At 45.7% G+C, this 16,731-nt stretch overlaps 1 protein-coding gene across 3 annotated transcripts in view; it reads left to right on the top strand.

Annotated features, from left to right (window-relative positions):
• BCO1 (beta-carotene oxygenase 1) overlaps nt 1–16,731 on the top strand; it is a 69,929-nt gene that overhangs the window by 8,579 nt on the left and 44,619 nt on the right. For 2 of the 3 annotated variants that reach the window (XM_073796446.1, XM_073796444.1), the window contains exons 2-6: nt 4,536–4,643; nt 9,564–9,724; nt 11,210–11,234; nt 12,570–12,867; nt 16,559–16,687. In XM_073796446.1, the coding sequence (XP_073652547.1) occupies nt 12,804–12,867; nt 16,559–16,687 (193 nt within the window). In that variant the 5' untranslated portion in view covers nt 4,536–4,643; nt 9,564–9,724; nt 11,210–11,234; nt 12,570–12,803. The remainder of the gene's footprint in view (nt 1–4,535; nt 4,644–9,563; nt 9,725–11,209; nt 11,235–12,569; nt 12,868–16,558; nt 16,688–16,731) is intronic. The other variant, XM_073796445.1, reaches the window with a different exon arrangement.

Here is a 16,731-nt window from a genome sequence, read left to right as displayed (position 1 = left end):
ACAATGTGGTGGGACTGTGGAACATTCAAAAAAGGTGTCAGATAAACCGTTTCTTGTGTCAGGGTGGCCAAAGGCTTTAGAGAACACAGCTGTCTAATGTCTCTTTTTAAGCTTTTAGCTTGCTCTGACCTGAGTTACCATTATTTTGTTTTTTGCTTCCACCCCTCTCTCCCCCAGCCCCTGGCAACTGTGACTTTCTATCGCTATGGACTTAACTGTTCTGAACATTTCATACAAACGGAATCATGCAATATGTGTACCTTTGTGCCTAGCATATTTTTTCAGGTTTCATCCATATTGGAGCATGTATCCGTACTTCATTCCTTTTATTGAGGAATAATATCCCATTGTACAGATAGACCACATTTTGCTTATTCTTTTTTCTGTTGATGGACATCTGGATTATTTTATTCTGTGAATTTCTTGGGGGGAAGTAATAATGTCTCTTAACCTCTGTCTATCCCTTGGCTGGCACACAGTAGGACTCAATGAGCATTTGCCAGCCTGGCCCCATTTCCCAGGTCCCTGGGGCTGACACTTGACCCCCCCTCCCTTTCCCAGAAGCCCTTCCAAGAACCCTGGGTACCAGGGTTTCCAGGCAGAGCCCTGGGTAGAATTTGATGTCATCGCTGACTCACAGGCTGGAACACAGGCTGGGCAGAACTGGTCTCTTATCTCCAGGGGCCAAGCATCTAATGATTTTCATTAGAGAACTATGTGGAAGGCCACACGCAGAGATAATGTGTCTCCTGAATAAAGGCTTAATTTATGTCCCTCGTGGAACATGCTTGGAGACATTCGATAAGGAACGCAAATGTGCAGGCTGAATTCCATTTCCACATTCTTTATATTCTGATAAATTGCAGACTCCTGGGCACAGAATTCATCTTGGTGATGTCAGCTCCCAATGTGCCTTAACCTCTGTGTATGTGAAGAAAGGAAGCAGGACATGGCTGGACCCATGTGAGCCTGATTCCAAGGATCCGATCCAGCTGCCTGAGCCTCCAAATCCTGCATTGCAGGATCAGCCAAAGAAAGCAGAAAGAGAGCAAGTTTGGTTTAAATAGGGCACTGAGTTCATAAAAAGAGCCATAAAGCTATTCACGCCCTGTGGCCCAGACATCCCAGTCCTGGGAATAGACCCATTTTAGTTTCGGTCCCCTCAGAAGCCTAGACAAGAATTTAAGTGCAAGCAGCTTATTTGGGAGGGGGTGCAATTCTATATGAACTGGTGTTTTCGTTAGTCATACTGAAATTTGCCTTCCATTCAATCAAAAAGACAATATGACAAAAGAATTTGCGTGGTCCCATCACCCTAATACATTCTCGTTTCTTTGTGGTTTCTTCAAATGCTTCTTTTCTTGAAGACAGATGTTTGCCCAGGCACAATCATAGTGTACGTAAAACTAGCTCATATTACATCCTGCATTTCCCACTTAGCATTAGATAGTAAGCCTTTTCCATGTTGCTAAAGGGCGTTGAAATCCGCATGGTGGTGGCTGGGTCTCCTTTCAATGAATGGACATTGATTACACCACTCCCATTTTGCTAGATGTTCTATGTGGTTTTCATCACCTGTCTGTGATCTGTTCACTTTTGCTATCCTAGTCAACACTTCTATGAACATCTTCTTGCACTTACCCTTTAGGCTGGGCTGAGTTATCTCTTGAGGGTTATAGCAGACACTGTCAATGCCCCGCCTTACCCTACACTTACCATGTAAGTCTTCTAAATGCACCCATGGCTCTTTGCCTCCCTCTGCACACAAGGAACAGAATGGAAATGCCTGGAAGTTTGAGCCTCTCGGAAGAAACTCTCACCCTATTGACCAAAGTTGCTGGGTCAGTCAATCCCCCAGCTCTCTAAAGATTACTCTAAGGCATGTTCACACCATCTGCAGAGTCTCCCACCAGACTGAGCCTCAGTTTCCTGAGATGGTAATGACCTTGATAATGTACTGTTAATGTCTACCCTCCCTGTTTCACTGCTCCACTCCTGGGTTCACCACCCAAATAAACCATTTGCACTGGAATGCTTGTCTTTGGGTCTGCTTCTGGGAGAGCCAAGCTCAGACAAGTCTATCCTTGGGACTGGGATGCCTGCCCACAGGGCATGAACATCTTTGTGATTCTTGCTATGGACTCAACGCTGTTTAAACCAAATTAACAATCTCTCTGTTGTTCATTTTGCTGATCCCACTTGAAGGCTCAGGCTGCCAGATCAAATTCTGGGAAACACGCTCACACAGCTGAGTCGTGACCTGCACACTCTTCTCGTGGTTTCAGTTCTATACTTGGGGACCAGCTCTGAGCAACTGATAATGACCTGAGTCATTGGAATGGTGGGTTGTGTTCTCTTGATTTTTTAAACATGTATGTAGGTGAGGCTTCCAAGTTTGCTCATGTATGCCTTGTTGTTTGCTTCTGTAGGGTGCCTGGTAACCTGGATCTTAAAGGACTAGTCAGGAAGAGAGGGGTGAGGTGGAGGTAGGGGTGGGGGAAGAGCTGGTAGAAAGGGGTTCTCAGGGAGAGGCCCCAGAATGTTAAGTCCCTATTGCGTGTCAGTACCCCAGGACCAACATAAACCACAAAACCCTACATTATCCCCCCTGGGTGGTCTGCCACGGCAGGCCACACCTCCACACGTTTGCACATGCTGTTTCTCCACTGAGAATGTCTTCTCTCATACGCTTGCACACTTATACCCTTTTTCAAGAATAACTCAACTATAAACCGTTTCTCTGAAGCCTTCTCAGCCTCTGCACGAGTTAATTGCCGCTTAATCCATGCCCTTGTAACAGTTTAATCTACTTCCACTTTAGCATTGCTTAAGTTTTCAGCCTTGAAAAACAGAAGAAGAAAATATATATATATATATATATATATATGTATATATAAAAGAGAACAAGAGAGAAACTACAAGAACTTAGATGTAAAAATAAATCCACTTACAGCATTTGTAGTTTCCACTTTTGAGTTGTTTTACTTAATGACTATTGTGGGTTCAGTTGTAACTTCCAAAAGGATTGAAATTGAAATTCTAACCCTTGGTACCTGTGAATGTGACCTTATTTGGAAACAAGGCCTTTGAAGATGTGGTCAAGTTAAGAAGAGGTCATGCTGGCTAAGGGGAGCCCTACGACAATGACTGGTGTCCTCATAAGAAGAGGGAGATCTGAACAGAGCAACACACAGAAACAGAGGCAAGAAGGCCATATGACAACCAAGGCAGAGGTTGAATCGATGTAGCTGCAAGTTAAGGGACATCACAGATTGTTAGCAGTACCGGAAGCTGGGGGAGTCTGCCCTCAAGACTTCAGAAGGATCATGGCTCTGCTGTCACCTTGGCTTCAGACGCCTGGCCTCTAAAACCATGAGAGAATAAATTTCTGTCGTTTAAGCCGCCAAGTTTGTGGCACTTTGTCATGGCAGCCCTAGCAAACTAATACAATGACGATGTAGCCCAATGAGGCCATGTGCCATTCATTCATTCAGTATCTCTTGAGACCTACTATGTGCCGGGCACTGTGCTAATCTCCGGATTTTAAATAGGAGAATGATGTGGTCAGCTCTGAATTTCAGCCAGATCACCTGGCGGCAGCAGGGAAGGTAGATTGGAAGGGGTGGGACTGGGGCCCACGAGGAGGCTGCTCCTAAGAGGTCAAAAATAGTGAGGATAGCAGCTGGGGGACTGGAGGTGAGAGGTGCAGTGTGAAAGATTATTTAGGAGGTAGAAATGTCAGGACATCGTCCAGACTATAACTCAGTGGTTATTATTTAAATTGAATTTTTGTCCAGCTTCACTGACTGGGCCCTGAAGTACATGGTGGCAAATTGAACGGTTCCAGCTCAGGCGTTAGAAGGTGCTTCTTTTCCTACCAGTGGCATCCACTGTATTTCAGTCCTGTCAATTCTCCCAAGTGTGGCAAATTCGTATTAGATAAATGATAATACACAGCACCTCTGCATGATGATTATTATTATTTGCATTCCTTTCTCCCTTGTTAGACTCTGAGCTCATTGAGGTCAGGAGCTATGATTTCCCATTTTTCTGTCTGAAATACCCTATACGACACCAGTCTCTGCTGTTTAGTAGAACTTGGAGGAAATTACGAATCCTCTTAAATGTTAATGGCATAATTTATGGTCTTTGTTTAGTGGTGAAGTGTTCACTCCGGGAGTCTTGGGGAGGCTCTCCCACCACTCCCTACATCCTGTGTTCTGGAGCTCGCCACCAACGCTTGTCCCTTGGGGAGGCAGCTGCCACCTTTGCTGGCGCTATTCCCGTTACCTTGAACGCTGCTATCTGAGATTTCCACATTATCCTGCTCAACTTATCACACCGGCTGATTAGAGGCACCATTTAAAAGCTAACTTAATGGGAAAACTGCAAAGTAATTTAGATATGATAACATTATCTCCAAAAGGGAAATATTAACTCACTTTAGGCTACAACTCTGTTAGTAGAAGATACGGAATTGCAAAATAAGCCTGTTGTTTTTATAGCACACAAAAAACTTTTCCTTTTGAATTCAGCTTTACATCTTCATCTCGAGGCTGCTTTATGGACGCAGCACATTCCATGGAAAAAGTGGCCTTGGGGAAGGTAGCCTCCTCTTCCTGCATCCTTCCCCAAATTACAAGGTAAGAGGATTCCATGTTCAATCTCCCACCCCTGCCACGTGTTGTGTGATTTCTGGTCCGGGGTACCACCTCCAAAGCTTCAGTTGCTTCCTCCATAAAGAGGGGATAGTAATAGTGTCTGCCGGGTCTGTGTCACGATAAGAAGATACACAAACTACAGAGCAGGGGCACACATCTGGGAACCCCCATCCTTCTCCCTCCCCAGGGGAGGAGGCCAAGCCTTCCTGCTCACGCTGAGAGCGTCTCATCCTCCAGAGGGCAGACTGTGTGTGGTTCTGTACCATGCCTTCCACCCTCTGGAAGGGAGTCCTCTTCCACAGTCTCTGGATCACTGCTGGAAGCAACATAGCCAACTTGTGCAAACGTGTGTGACTTGGGAGGAAGCCCAGGGGTTACTCAACCCAACTCAGAGAAGGGCCCTGCCAGTTAACGCCTCCTGGAACCCCAGCCTTCTTCCTGCTTCCCTCTCAGCAACCCAGCCTCCGGTGCTTCAAGTCTGAACGATTTTCCTCTTCCCCCACCCCTCTCTCTCCTGCCTGCCATTTCCCCTGGCCCCTGCTCCCCTCTCGTGCACACCCACCCCTTCAAAAATCTGGAATGAGGTGGTGTGGCCACGCTGTGGGATGCCTCTGAGTCTTCGCACAAGCTGTGGCCCTTTTGGATCGCTCCTCCCAGCTTCTCCTCGTGGCCAACTCCCCGCCATCCTTCAGCTCTTGGGTTGGCATTGCCCCTTTCAGGAAGCCTTCTGGAAAACCCCTCTCCCTACCCTGGAGGATTTCTCACTCATGCCTCTTTGTCACCTCTTCTGTGCCACTGCAACCCCACCCCGGATGTGTGGCCCTCCGTATTTGTGGAACAGCTGAATGAATGAATGTGTGAGCTATTCACATTTTTACCATTGACAACCATGGGCTTCTCTGACAATTGTACTCTCTAAACTGGCTTGTTGTGCAGTCATAACTGCTTCTGTCCACCTGAGTCACATACAAATGCCGTCTTGGCAGCTCTCCTGCTAACTCAGCACTGTCAATAGAACTTCCCACGATGATTTGCACTGGCCAAGATGGCAGCCACCAGCCACATGTGTCTACAGAGCCCTTGAAATGTGACTAGTGTGGATAAGGAATTTAATTTCATTGCAATTAATTTACATTTAAGTTTAAATAGCCACATGCTACTAGCAGCTACTGTGTTGGACAGCACAGCAAAATTCCCGCAGAAATGCCTTCCTGGACCTGGCCTCTTGACTTAGGACACCATTGCCTACCGCGTACAGCCCAGATTCTTACAATCTGGCACAATCCAATCCCTAAACGGGGATCGGACTGTGCACTGTTCACTTCCACTACCTCCATCCCGGAGGTAGTGGAAATGAACAGTGGTTGCGAGTACAGCTCTGGAGCTAGTCTGCCTGGGCTCGAAGCCTAGCTCTGTGGTGTCGGGCAAGTTACTTAGCTCCTCTGTGCCTCACTCTCCTTGTCTGTAAAATGGGACTAAACACCTGTACTTAGGGTGATTGTGAGGAGTACATGATCATGTGTATAGAAGGCTTAGAAGGAAAGCCCAGCACCTAGGAAGCTCTCAATAAATGGCACCTATAATTGTCATCATCTCTCACTAAGTCCCTGGCAGCGCCAGCTCTGCTTCCTCCCTGTCCGCCTGCTAGAATTGTCCAGCTCCACGCCATTGCCCACTCTGGCCCTCCCACCTGCCTCCTCTTTGCCCATCCAACTGCTTCCCACCCTCAAGGGCTCGGCTGTGCACCTCGTCCTCCAGGAAGCCTTCTTTCTTAACCCTCCCCAGCCTGAGCAAGATTTCCCTCCTCAGAACTCCCACGATACTTATCTGTGCCTCTTCTAGAGCAGGTATAATAGGGAACTAGCTATTACTTACTGTGTACGTGTCTTCACAGCCAAACTAGAAGAAACTTAAAATCCTGTACTGGGTCATGAGGGTCTACTTTCCCTCCAGGGACAGACCAGAGTTGTATACATTGTAGCTGCTCCAAAAAATTAATGTTTCTGCTTCTCATACTGGCTGACCTTTCCAAGTTTTCTCTCTTTTCCAAGAAACGATAGGAAAGGAGCACGCTATGAGCTCCTACTATATTCTAAGCACCATGACATACACGATTAGAGCTTACAATGTTTAATTTAAACTTTGCAGCCACCTGTGAGGCAGATATTATAATTCCTATTTTAGAGATCAGGAGACTGAGGTTCTGAGATTTAAGCCAATAGCTCAGCACTCAGCTTAGCAGGTGGAAGAGCTGAGGCTCTAATGGAAACGGGTCTGTTGAGGTTGCGAGTCTCCAGAGGTGGCCCCAAGGGACCACACAGCCCAGGCCCATATTCACACCCTGGTGTGGCCCCTCCTTGCCCCGTGATTCATGCTAACCAGTCAGGGGAAATGAAACTATGCCAGTCCTAGGTTCAGCCTTAAAGGAGACTGGCAGCTTCTGCTTCCTCTCTCTTGAAATATTCACTTTTGGGGGCTTTTGCTGCCACGGAAGAAGTCTGGCTATCCTGTTAGAGAGATCTCAGGAATAGGGTCAAGGAAGGCCCTGAAACCACATGGGGAGGCAGAGAGGCCCAAGCCCAGCCCTCCTAGTGTCCCGGTCAACTGCCAGCTGACTCACAGCCACACCAGGAACCCACACTGTGAAAGCAGAAGAACTGGCCCACAGAACACTGTCAACCCACAGAGCTGAGCCCACAGAGCCCACAGACGTGATCAAATGCTTGTTGTTTGAAGCCACTAAGTCTTTTTTTTTCGTTTAATAGTGTTTTTTTTAATTTAATTTTTATTTTATATCGGGGTATAGTTGTTTCACAATGTTGTGCTAGCTACAGGCATACAGCAAACTGGTTCAATTACACATATACATATATCCATTCTTTTTCAGATTCTTTTCCCATATAGGTTGTTACAGAATATTGAATAGAGTTTCCTGTGCTATACAGTAGGTCCTTGTTGATTATCTATTTTATATATAGTAGTGTATATATGTTAATCCCAAATCCCTAATTTATCCCTCCCTCCCATCTTTCCCCTTTGGTAACCATAACTTTGTTTTCTAAGTCTGTGAGTCTATTTCTGTTCTGTAAATAAGTTCATTTGTATCATTTTTTTAGATTCCACATATAAGTGATATTGTATGATATTTGTCTTGTCTGACTTACTTCACTTAGTGTGATAATCTCTGGGTCCATCCATGTTGCTGCAAATGGCATTATTTCATTCTTTTTTATGGCTGAGTAATATTCCATTGTATATATGTATCACATCTTCTTTACCCATTCCTCTGTTGATGGATATTTAGGTTGCTTCCATGTCTTGGCTATGTGAACAGTGCTGCAATGAACATTGGGGTGCATGCATCTTTTTGAATGATGGTTTTCTCCAGATATATGCCCAGGAGTGGGATTGCTGGATCATATGGTAGCTCTATTTTTAGTTTTTTAAGGAACCTCCATACTGTTCTCCATAGTGGCTGCACCAATTTACATTCCCACCAGCAGTGTAGGAGGGTTCCTCTTTCTCCACACCCCCTCCAGCATTTATTGATTGTAGACTTTTCGATGATGGCCATTCTGACTGGTGTGAGATGATACCTCATTGTAGTTTTGATTTGCATTTCTCTAATAATTAGTGATGTTAAACATCTTTTCATGTGCTTTTTGGCCATCTGTATGTTGAAGACACTAAGTCCTAGAGTGGTGTGTTACACAGCAAAAAATGACCCAAACTCTTGTGTATGAAGAGCTACTTCCCTTCACACTATCATTGCCCTGTTTTCTTATGCACTGGCCAGTTCTCGTCCCATTTTAAGGCAGCACATGCATTTTAGAAATTGTGGAACACCTACTTTTGCTCCCATATCTCCTCTGTTCTCAACTATCAGCTTCAAAATGTGGGCAGCATTACTGGCTAGTGGGGGAGAACATGCGCTGACTAGCTGTTGACTTTGATCAAATTCCTCCACGTATCTGAGGCTGTAAAAATAAGATTGCTAATGACTCCCTCACAGAGATGAACTAAAAGACAGCTAATAAGACACTTAGCATGCTACTTGGCATGTGTCAAGCATCCAGTGAATGGTGTTTATCAGAGGGCGGAGGACAGGCCAGGAGACAGCTCCTACTGGCGACAAGTCCCTTGTCCCACTCTTCCCATATTAGCAAAGACATGGAAAGCAGGGGTCAGGCTTTCATGGTTCCAGAGCGATGCCAGAGCTTCCTGGGAAAGAACAGCTGCTGCTTGTTATTTTTGTTTATAAAGAGGGAGGATGGAGTTTTGACATGAAGGCAGTCCTGTGAACCCCTGCACTGCCTCTAACTGCCTTGGGAAATGCATATTTTGGGGGATATGCAGACTCATCCCCCAAACAGAAAGAACATCATGAGAGCCCGAGAAGGCAGGGACTGACTCTCATTAATCACTACGATATCCTCAGAATTTGGCATGTAGTTGGTATAATTTCTGAGAAGGCACAGGATTGCTTTCCTGTTTTGCTCACAGCTGTATTTCCAGCACATAGTAGGTGCTGAGGAAATATATGTTGCATGAATGAATGTGAGGATGCATGAACGTTGTACTGCCTGCAGACGACACTGTAAGTTGCCTATCCCCAGCCATTCCCTCGTTTTTCCTTGCTAATGATATCTTGACATGACTCAGGTAGCAACGTGTTCCCTAGGGGTGACTCATGACAGGTTTAAGGAAATCAGGGCACTCCTGTTCCTCCTTGCCAGGGATTGGCCTGGGGGGCGGGGTCACATGACACAGTTCAGCCAATGAGACTAAGAGAAAAATCTGCTCAGGGGATCATGGGAAAGAGTTGTCTCTAGCACAAAAAGAGAGAAAGCTGGAAAAAGAAAATGCCTGCTTCGTCCCCATCTTATCTCTTTACTTTTGTAGTTATTGTGCAAGGACATGATTCCTGGAGGGAAGGCAATCATTCATAAGCAAAAGTGAACAAGCCCAAGAATGAGAAACCAACCCTCTGAGGATGACAGTGTGAGAGGTGGGAGCCTCGTGAGATGACCCAAATGAGCTTCTGAGCCCGCCAGGAGCCCTAGGTGACTTGATGTCTGAGATAAATGCACATCTTTGGTGTGTTGGCAGATATTCTGTTACTTTCAGCCAAAGTATCTTGCATAAACTCATCGTGCTGTCATGATATTGTTATGGGCTGAACCCTCAAATTCATATGTTGAAGTCCTAACTGCCGTACCTGAGAATGTGACAGTATTGGAGGTGGGGCCTTTAAAGAGGTGATTAAGTTAAAATGAGGCCATTAGGGTGGGCCCTCATCCAAACTGACTGGTATCCTTATAAGAGGAAAAGTGGACACACAGAGACACCAGGGATGTACATATCCAAAGGGAGGACCATGTAAGGACACAGTGAGAAGACTGTCTACAAGTTAAGGAGACGTCTCACAAGAAACCAACCCTGCCGACACCTGTATTATGGACTTACCAGCCTCTGGAACTGGGAAAGTTACTTTCTGTGCTACTTTGTTATGGCAGCCCTAGAAAATATATAGATCTCTATTGTTATGATCAAGTTATCACCATCGTGAAAAAGTCCTTTGTTTCACTGTAACATTGTCCCTGAGGAGCAGCTGGGACCTGAATGAAGAGAGCTTGCTCAAGTATTCCATAACAAGGCAATCATATCAACCCAAGACTAGCCCTCCTCGTCCTCCACCCTTCACTTCACTCAGTAGAAACCTAGCAAACATCCCTCATGCGCTGGAGCTGTGTGGAATTGTCAGAGTATATATTTCCAAGTCAGGCTTCCTGGCTTTGCTTCCTAATTCGATCTCTTAGCAGCTGTGTGATCTAAGGCAACCTGGTTATCTTCCCTGAGTTTTCTCATCCCCCAAACACTGCTAAAAACACCCATCTCATAGAATTATATAAGGCCAGAGCAAGCCAGTACATGCAGAGGGCTTCACCAAGTACTTGACTCAGAGAATATTCTTGATGGATGGGGACCATTTCTCTTCTGAATACACAAAATGGACAAGAAAGGAGAATACGGTCATGTTTTCACTTATACAACTTCAGTCTAATCCTCTCAACAAACCCTGTGACAGGGCATCGCCAACCTGTTTTGCAGAATAAAGTGAGGTTCAGAGGAGTCATGTGACAAATCACAGTTTTAGGTCCTAGGGGCTGAGATTCCAGCCCAGGCCTTCTGATGCCCATAAGCCCTGAGCTCTTTTCTTCTGCACCAGAGATGCCGCCCTTGGTAGAGTAATTTTTTCCCAAGCACTCAAGGTATGCCAGACATTCTCCTTTAATCCTCACAAGGACTCAGCGTTCACAACCTAGGAATAAATAACCCTGACATGGTTACACGTGTTTACACCAGACAGCAGAATAAACTGGCAAGCTGTTGTGGGACTGAATGGACAATGTGGATCAAAGGGAAGTGCCTCCAGAGACAGTAGGGAAGAAAGGCCGACATTAACTGTGCGGGGACGAGGGCTTTTGCTAGACCCTTGACTTTGAATAACCTTGAGATTTTAATATTGTTATACCTCTGTTTTACAGATAAGGAAATGGAGGCTCAAAGAGGGTAAGTAACATACCCCAGACACAGAAAAGGGAGGAACGTGAATCTGGTATTAACGCAAACACGTAGCATCTTCCCCTGGACCAGGGCTTCTTAACCAGGGCCTGCTGTGTAAAGTAGAATGCTCTGGAGAAGTTTTAAGACTACTGAGGGCTGGGCTGCACCTTCAGAGACTCTGAATGGGTGGGTCTGGAGTGGGGCCCGGCACGGGCATTGCTAAATCTCCCGCCAGGTGATTGGAATGTGCAGCCAGGGTGGAGCAAAGCCAGGCCACGCTGCTCTCAGGACTGAGCTCTGCGATTCTGGAAGAGTCTGGGCCCAGCCCTGATACTACTAGACCCAGCTGGCTGCATAAAGGCCAGCTTTTCTCACTCCACCCAGAGAGGGAACAGCTGGTTCTTTCTTAAAGCAGCATGAGCGAAGGTGAGGCCAGTAACTCATCACCCAACATTCATAGCAAGTTGAATATGGATTTTAGGCAATGGCATCACCTCGAGATTCATGAATGTAGGGGAACCTTAAAATCAAATACAGGCATACTATCTCCCTCTTGATGGGCCAGAAAGTTGGAGCTGAAGTTTGTTTTTTACTATTCCTTGTAGTTCCTGAGTAGAGTTTTTGGTTCCCTGAATTTATTGTTTAAATGGGTACATGAAACATTTTATGTTTACTTCTCCAAAAAATGAAGTATAATTAAGTTGCTCTTTACATATGATTTTTTTCTTTCTGAGCAGTGGGGAGGGTGGTGAGGAAGCTCAAGGACATTTATTCACAACAAAACAAAACAAAACAATACTTTCCCTCTCTGGCAAACTGAGTTCCCATGCTGCACAGTAGGGATTCACGTGACTGATGCACTCTGGGCTGCCCTAATCCAGGTGTCCTAAGCAGAATGCACCGCTAAATGATCCCACCTGCTGCTTTTCTAAAATTTTTATTGGAGCAGAGTTGATTTACCATGTTGTGTTAGTTTCAGGTGTACAGCAAAGTGAATCAGTTACACATATACTTATATCCACTCTTTTTTAGATTCTTTTCCCATATAGGCCATTACAGAGTATTGAGTAGAGTTCCCTGTGCTATACAGCAGGTCCTTATTAGTTATCTATTTTATATATAGTAGTGTGTGTGCGTCAATCCCAGTCTTCCAATTTATCCCTCCCCCACCACCCCACCCCCCGGAACCTGTCAGCTTAAACACAGCAAGAAACTCGCTTTTCTTGATTCAACCAAAAGTGGAAGTGGAAAGGGAGAGTTGAGGACACAATCAGAGAATTAAAGATTAACTGGGACACATGGCTGGGGAATTGACCGTTGACCAAACATAAATAACACCAGCGCAGCTTCCCGCCACCGTGTGCACGAAGAGATCCCAGGCCCTCGGAGAGCGGAGAGCGGAGAGTGGAGAGCGAAAAGCAAACGGAGAAAAGAGTGGCATCAGAAGGGAAGGAGATGTAAAGGAAGCTGCAGGAGAGCAGGACGGGAAGGCAAGGAGGGGCCAGGAGCGGTCGCCTTGAACACAGAGGAGCGTCTGTTCACTGTTAATACCACTGTTGCTCATTGCCCTGCACGATGGATATAATATTTGGCAGAAATAAGAAGGAACAACTGGAGCCTCTGAGGGCCAGAGTGACAGGTGAGCGTTTTCTATAAGCGATGGGTGCTTATATGTTTAGATGTACACTTTTTTTCTGCTTATAAAAGTAATGTTTATTATAAATTATTTTTGAAAAATCTGGAAAGCGGTATATAGAGGGAAGATGATCCATAATCTAGATATATTCTCTGTGAAAAACTAGTTGTGCTTTTATGCATTATAACAGTTTTCAAGGAGAGAGAGTCGTTCTCACTATTTCCAGGAGAAAAGTCCCGGAACTGCTGCAATTGGCATACAGACAATGGGATTCTTCTGCAAATTGTGCTCCATCCCCAGTGCGTGATATATTTGTAAAAATGTGCGCGTCCTAAGTTAATTTCAAAGTAATAAGAGAATCGCGTGGGAGCGCCCACTGCTGCACATGCGCGCTGGGGGGCATCGCGGAGCCCGATGTGATTTCCTAGAAGGTGCGATTTCAGGATGAGAGTACCTGCAGAGCCCAGGGTGGGAGCCTCCTCAGGAATCTCCGTTTCATGGGTTTTCTCCACCTCTTCTTAGTGGCCACTTTCGTGGGACCATTTTGTTTAGACTCTGCAGGGCAGTAAGTGGATCTGAACTCTCCCGTCCCAGGAGTGCGTGGTGCTGAAACAGGGAGGGGGTTGGCTCAGCCACACCACCGTTTTGGATAGATGCACAGTTTTCACAAGGACAGGACAACAGTGCCCTTTGTGAGGCAAGTCAGATTGGAGCTTCTCAGCTGAGGGATTGCCTTGGTGGCTTTTGAAAGAAAAAAAAAAGGTTTTATGTATATTTTTTCTGATTACAGAGGTAATGTGAAATCTATATGCGTGTCTATATTACGCATAAAACTTGGAAGTGCAAATGAGAACGCAGAGGGAAATAAAACTCAGCTGTATTTCCATCTCTTAAGCACTATTAATATTTGAGCCTATTTAAGTTTTTAAAAGATACATAAATATAGAGAGTACAAAGATCTATTAATAGATTTTACATATAAATACTTTTTCAAAAAACAAATATACACTTACTGTTAACTTGCTATTTTTAAAAAAGGGATCCTTGATGCCTATCCTTTTATTCTCTGGGGTACCACGGACATTTTGCCATTATACCCCTTTACAGCTCATGTTTAGTGACTGCATGGAAATGCTTGGAAATTTTAGAAAACAAGAATCCTAGGACCTGAGAAGCTGAATGAACCTCTAGATCTAGATCAGCTGTTCTCAGAGGATGGACCCCAGACCTGCAGCATCAGCATCCCCTGGGCTCTTGTTAGAATCACAGATTGCTGGCCTCACTTCAGACCCTCTGAATCAGATACTCCGGGGGTTGGCGCCCAGAAACCTGTGTTTTTACAGCCCTCTGGGTGATTCCAAATGGGGGACCACTGCTGTAAATCAGGCCTCCCTACTGGGCAGGTGTGAAGCCGAGGGCTGGGGAGAAGCAGCAACTTGCCTGAGTCCCGGCGGCCAGCAGAGGATGGGCTCCAGCTTAGGGCAGGCCTCCAGCCCTGGGTCACGTCTAATCAGCTGGTCAGCGTCCGCTGGCAGACAGCTCACTAAACACTGTGCCTGTGTGGACACGTCTGCCCCGGGGGGCCAGGCCAAGGCTCTGGCTTCACGTCCAGCTGCGCATTCTTGGCTCTGAGGCTTCTTTGGCGAGTTACTTAAGCATTTTCTGACTCAGTTTCCTCTCACGTCTAATAAAGTCAACATGTACCTACCACATGAGATTTCCGCAATGACTAAATGATTTAATCTATTAAAACACATAGTGCTCAATAAATGGTCTTCTTATTATGTCTGGGGCTTTAATATATGCTCCGATTCATCTCTCCCTGCTCTGCCTCAACCTGCTCCTTTTATGTCCTGGGTCTCTGTGAATAATCCCACCCAAGGCAAGAGACTCGGCTGCATTTTTTGAGTGTTTCCCTCCCCTTCCCCATACATTTAGTCAAACTCTAAGTCCCTTTGTTCCATTGGTTTCTCTCCATCCCCACTGCTGCTACCCTGTTCCTCTCTCTGGCCTTCCCACCTCCCTCTGGCTCCTCCCGTCCACACTCCACACCATAGCCAGAAATAACTTTTGAAACCCCCAAATCTGATCACATTCCGTTAGTATGAGAAGAAGCAGATCCTTAGAGACAGACCGTGGATTAGTGGTTGCTAGGGGCTGAGTGAGGGATGGGGATTGACTGCTAATGGGAACAGGGCTTCTTTTCGGGGTGATGGAAATGTTCTGGAGTTAGTGGTGATAGTTGCACAACACTGTAAATGTTCATTAAAGAATAATAATCCTGAACTGTACGCTTTGAAATGGTGGATTGTATGTTATGTGAATTTTATCTCAATTTTTAAAATTGCAAAAAAAATCTGATCCTATTTTCCCTGTTATAACCATCAAAGGTGTCCCATTCTTCTGAGCACCAAGTCAAAGCTTGGTGTGGTCTTGTTGACCTTGGTCGCTTGGCCTTACTTAACTCTGCAGCCGCAATATTTATGATGTCCTCGCTTGAAAGTTACAGGCCAGCTCTTACTAAGCAACTTGCACATCTCCTGATCTTTGAATTGGTCTTTGATCTCTGGGTTCGGGTTTCTCCAGAGATAAGAATTCAGGTGTAAGTCGTTTATTTGGGATGTGTTTCCTAAGGAACACTGGGAGGGAAGCCAATGAAGAAGACATTGTCAAGCCATTGACCACCAGGAATCATTGGAGCCGAATCCTCTGGACAAAGCATAAAATATGCCTTGCATTGTGTCAGCCGAGGGCAAGGAAGTGGTGGCCTTTGACCCATAGCACCCCATCCATCTTTGGGTGAGAGCAGCTTTCATGGGCATTAACTCTCCAGTGAGCTTCCAGCTCATCCACGTGTGGGCAGAGCTGCTCCACAGTGAGAACAAAGCCCTCAGGTGGAGAGCTGTAGGTATTTGCAGAAAGCAGCCTTCAGGGAGAGGTGAACGCCAAGGGGACAGGGGCGGGACCCCAACAGCACCTGCAATGCTGTCCAATGGCAATATAACGCCTGCTCATGTGTAATTTAAAATTTTCTAATAGCCGCATTCAAAGAAATACAAAGAAACAGATGAAATTAATTTTAATAGTATATTTTATTTAATACCACATATCCAGAATGTTATCAGACCAACATGTAATTAATATTTTTAAACTGCTAATGAGATGTTTTACATTTCTTTTTCATACTAAGTCTTTGCAATGTGGTGTGCGTTTCACATTTAGTGCACATCTCACGTTTCCAGTGCCCAGTTGCCACTCGGGGGTGGTGGCTACCACATTGGACAGCACAGCTCTAGAATGTTCTCTCCTCAGGCCTTTGCAAGGCAAACACCTACTCCCCCTCAAAACTCAACCAGGTCGCCTCCTCAGGAAACATTCCTCACCCTCCTGCTATCACCCAGTTTCAGGGTGGAGTTCTGTTCCACGCAGCACCCTTGCTGAGTCTGTTGCCTTGCCTTTAGCACAGTGTATTTTGAGTGTTTTCCTTTGTTTTTGTCTTTTAATGGATGGGGAGCAATTTGGAGACAGGGATGATGCCTGTTCATCTTGGTATCCTCAGCGCTAGCACAATGCCAGACATATTCTTTCTGGAAATGAACAGATGCAGCAAGTGGTACAGGGGCTGTATGGCCACTTCTTTTAGCTTTTTGGTTTAGGTGCAGAACTGGAAACTAAATGTTCTTTCTCTCACCAGGCAGGATTCCAGCATGGCTGCAGGGGACCCTGCTCCGCAATGGGCCTGGGATGCACACAGCGGGCGAGACCAGATACAACCACTGGTTCGATGGCCTGGCCTTGCTCCACAGCTTCACAATCAGAGACGGTAAGAGCACCGTGTGATTTGCCATAGCTGCCATAACAAATGAC

Source organism: Tursiops truncatus, chromosome 19 (genome assembly GCF_011762595.2).
Source record: "Tursiops truncatus isolate mTurTru1 chromosome 19, mTurTru1.mat.Y, whole genome shotgun sequence".
Classification (NCBI taxonomy): domain Eukaryota; kingdom Metazoa; phylum Chordata; class Mammalia; order Artiodactyla; family Delphinidae; genus Tursiops; species Tursiops truncatus.
This window is presented reverse-complemented; position numbering and strand designations above follow the sequence as displayed.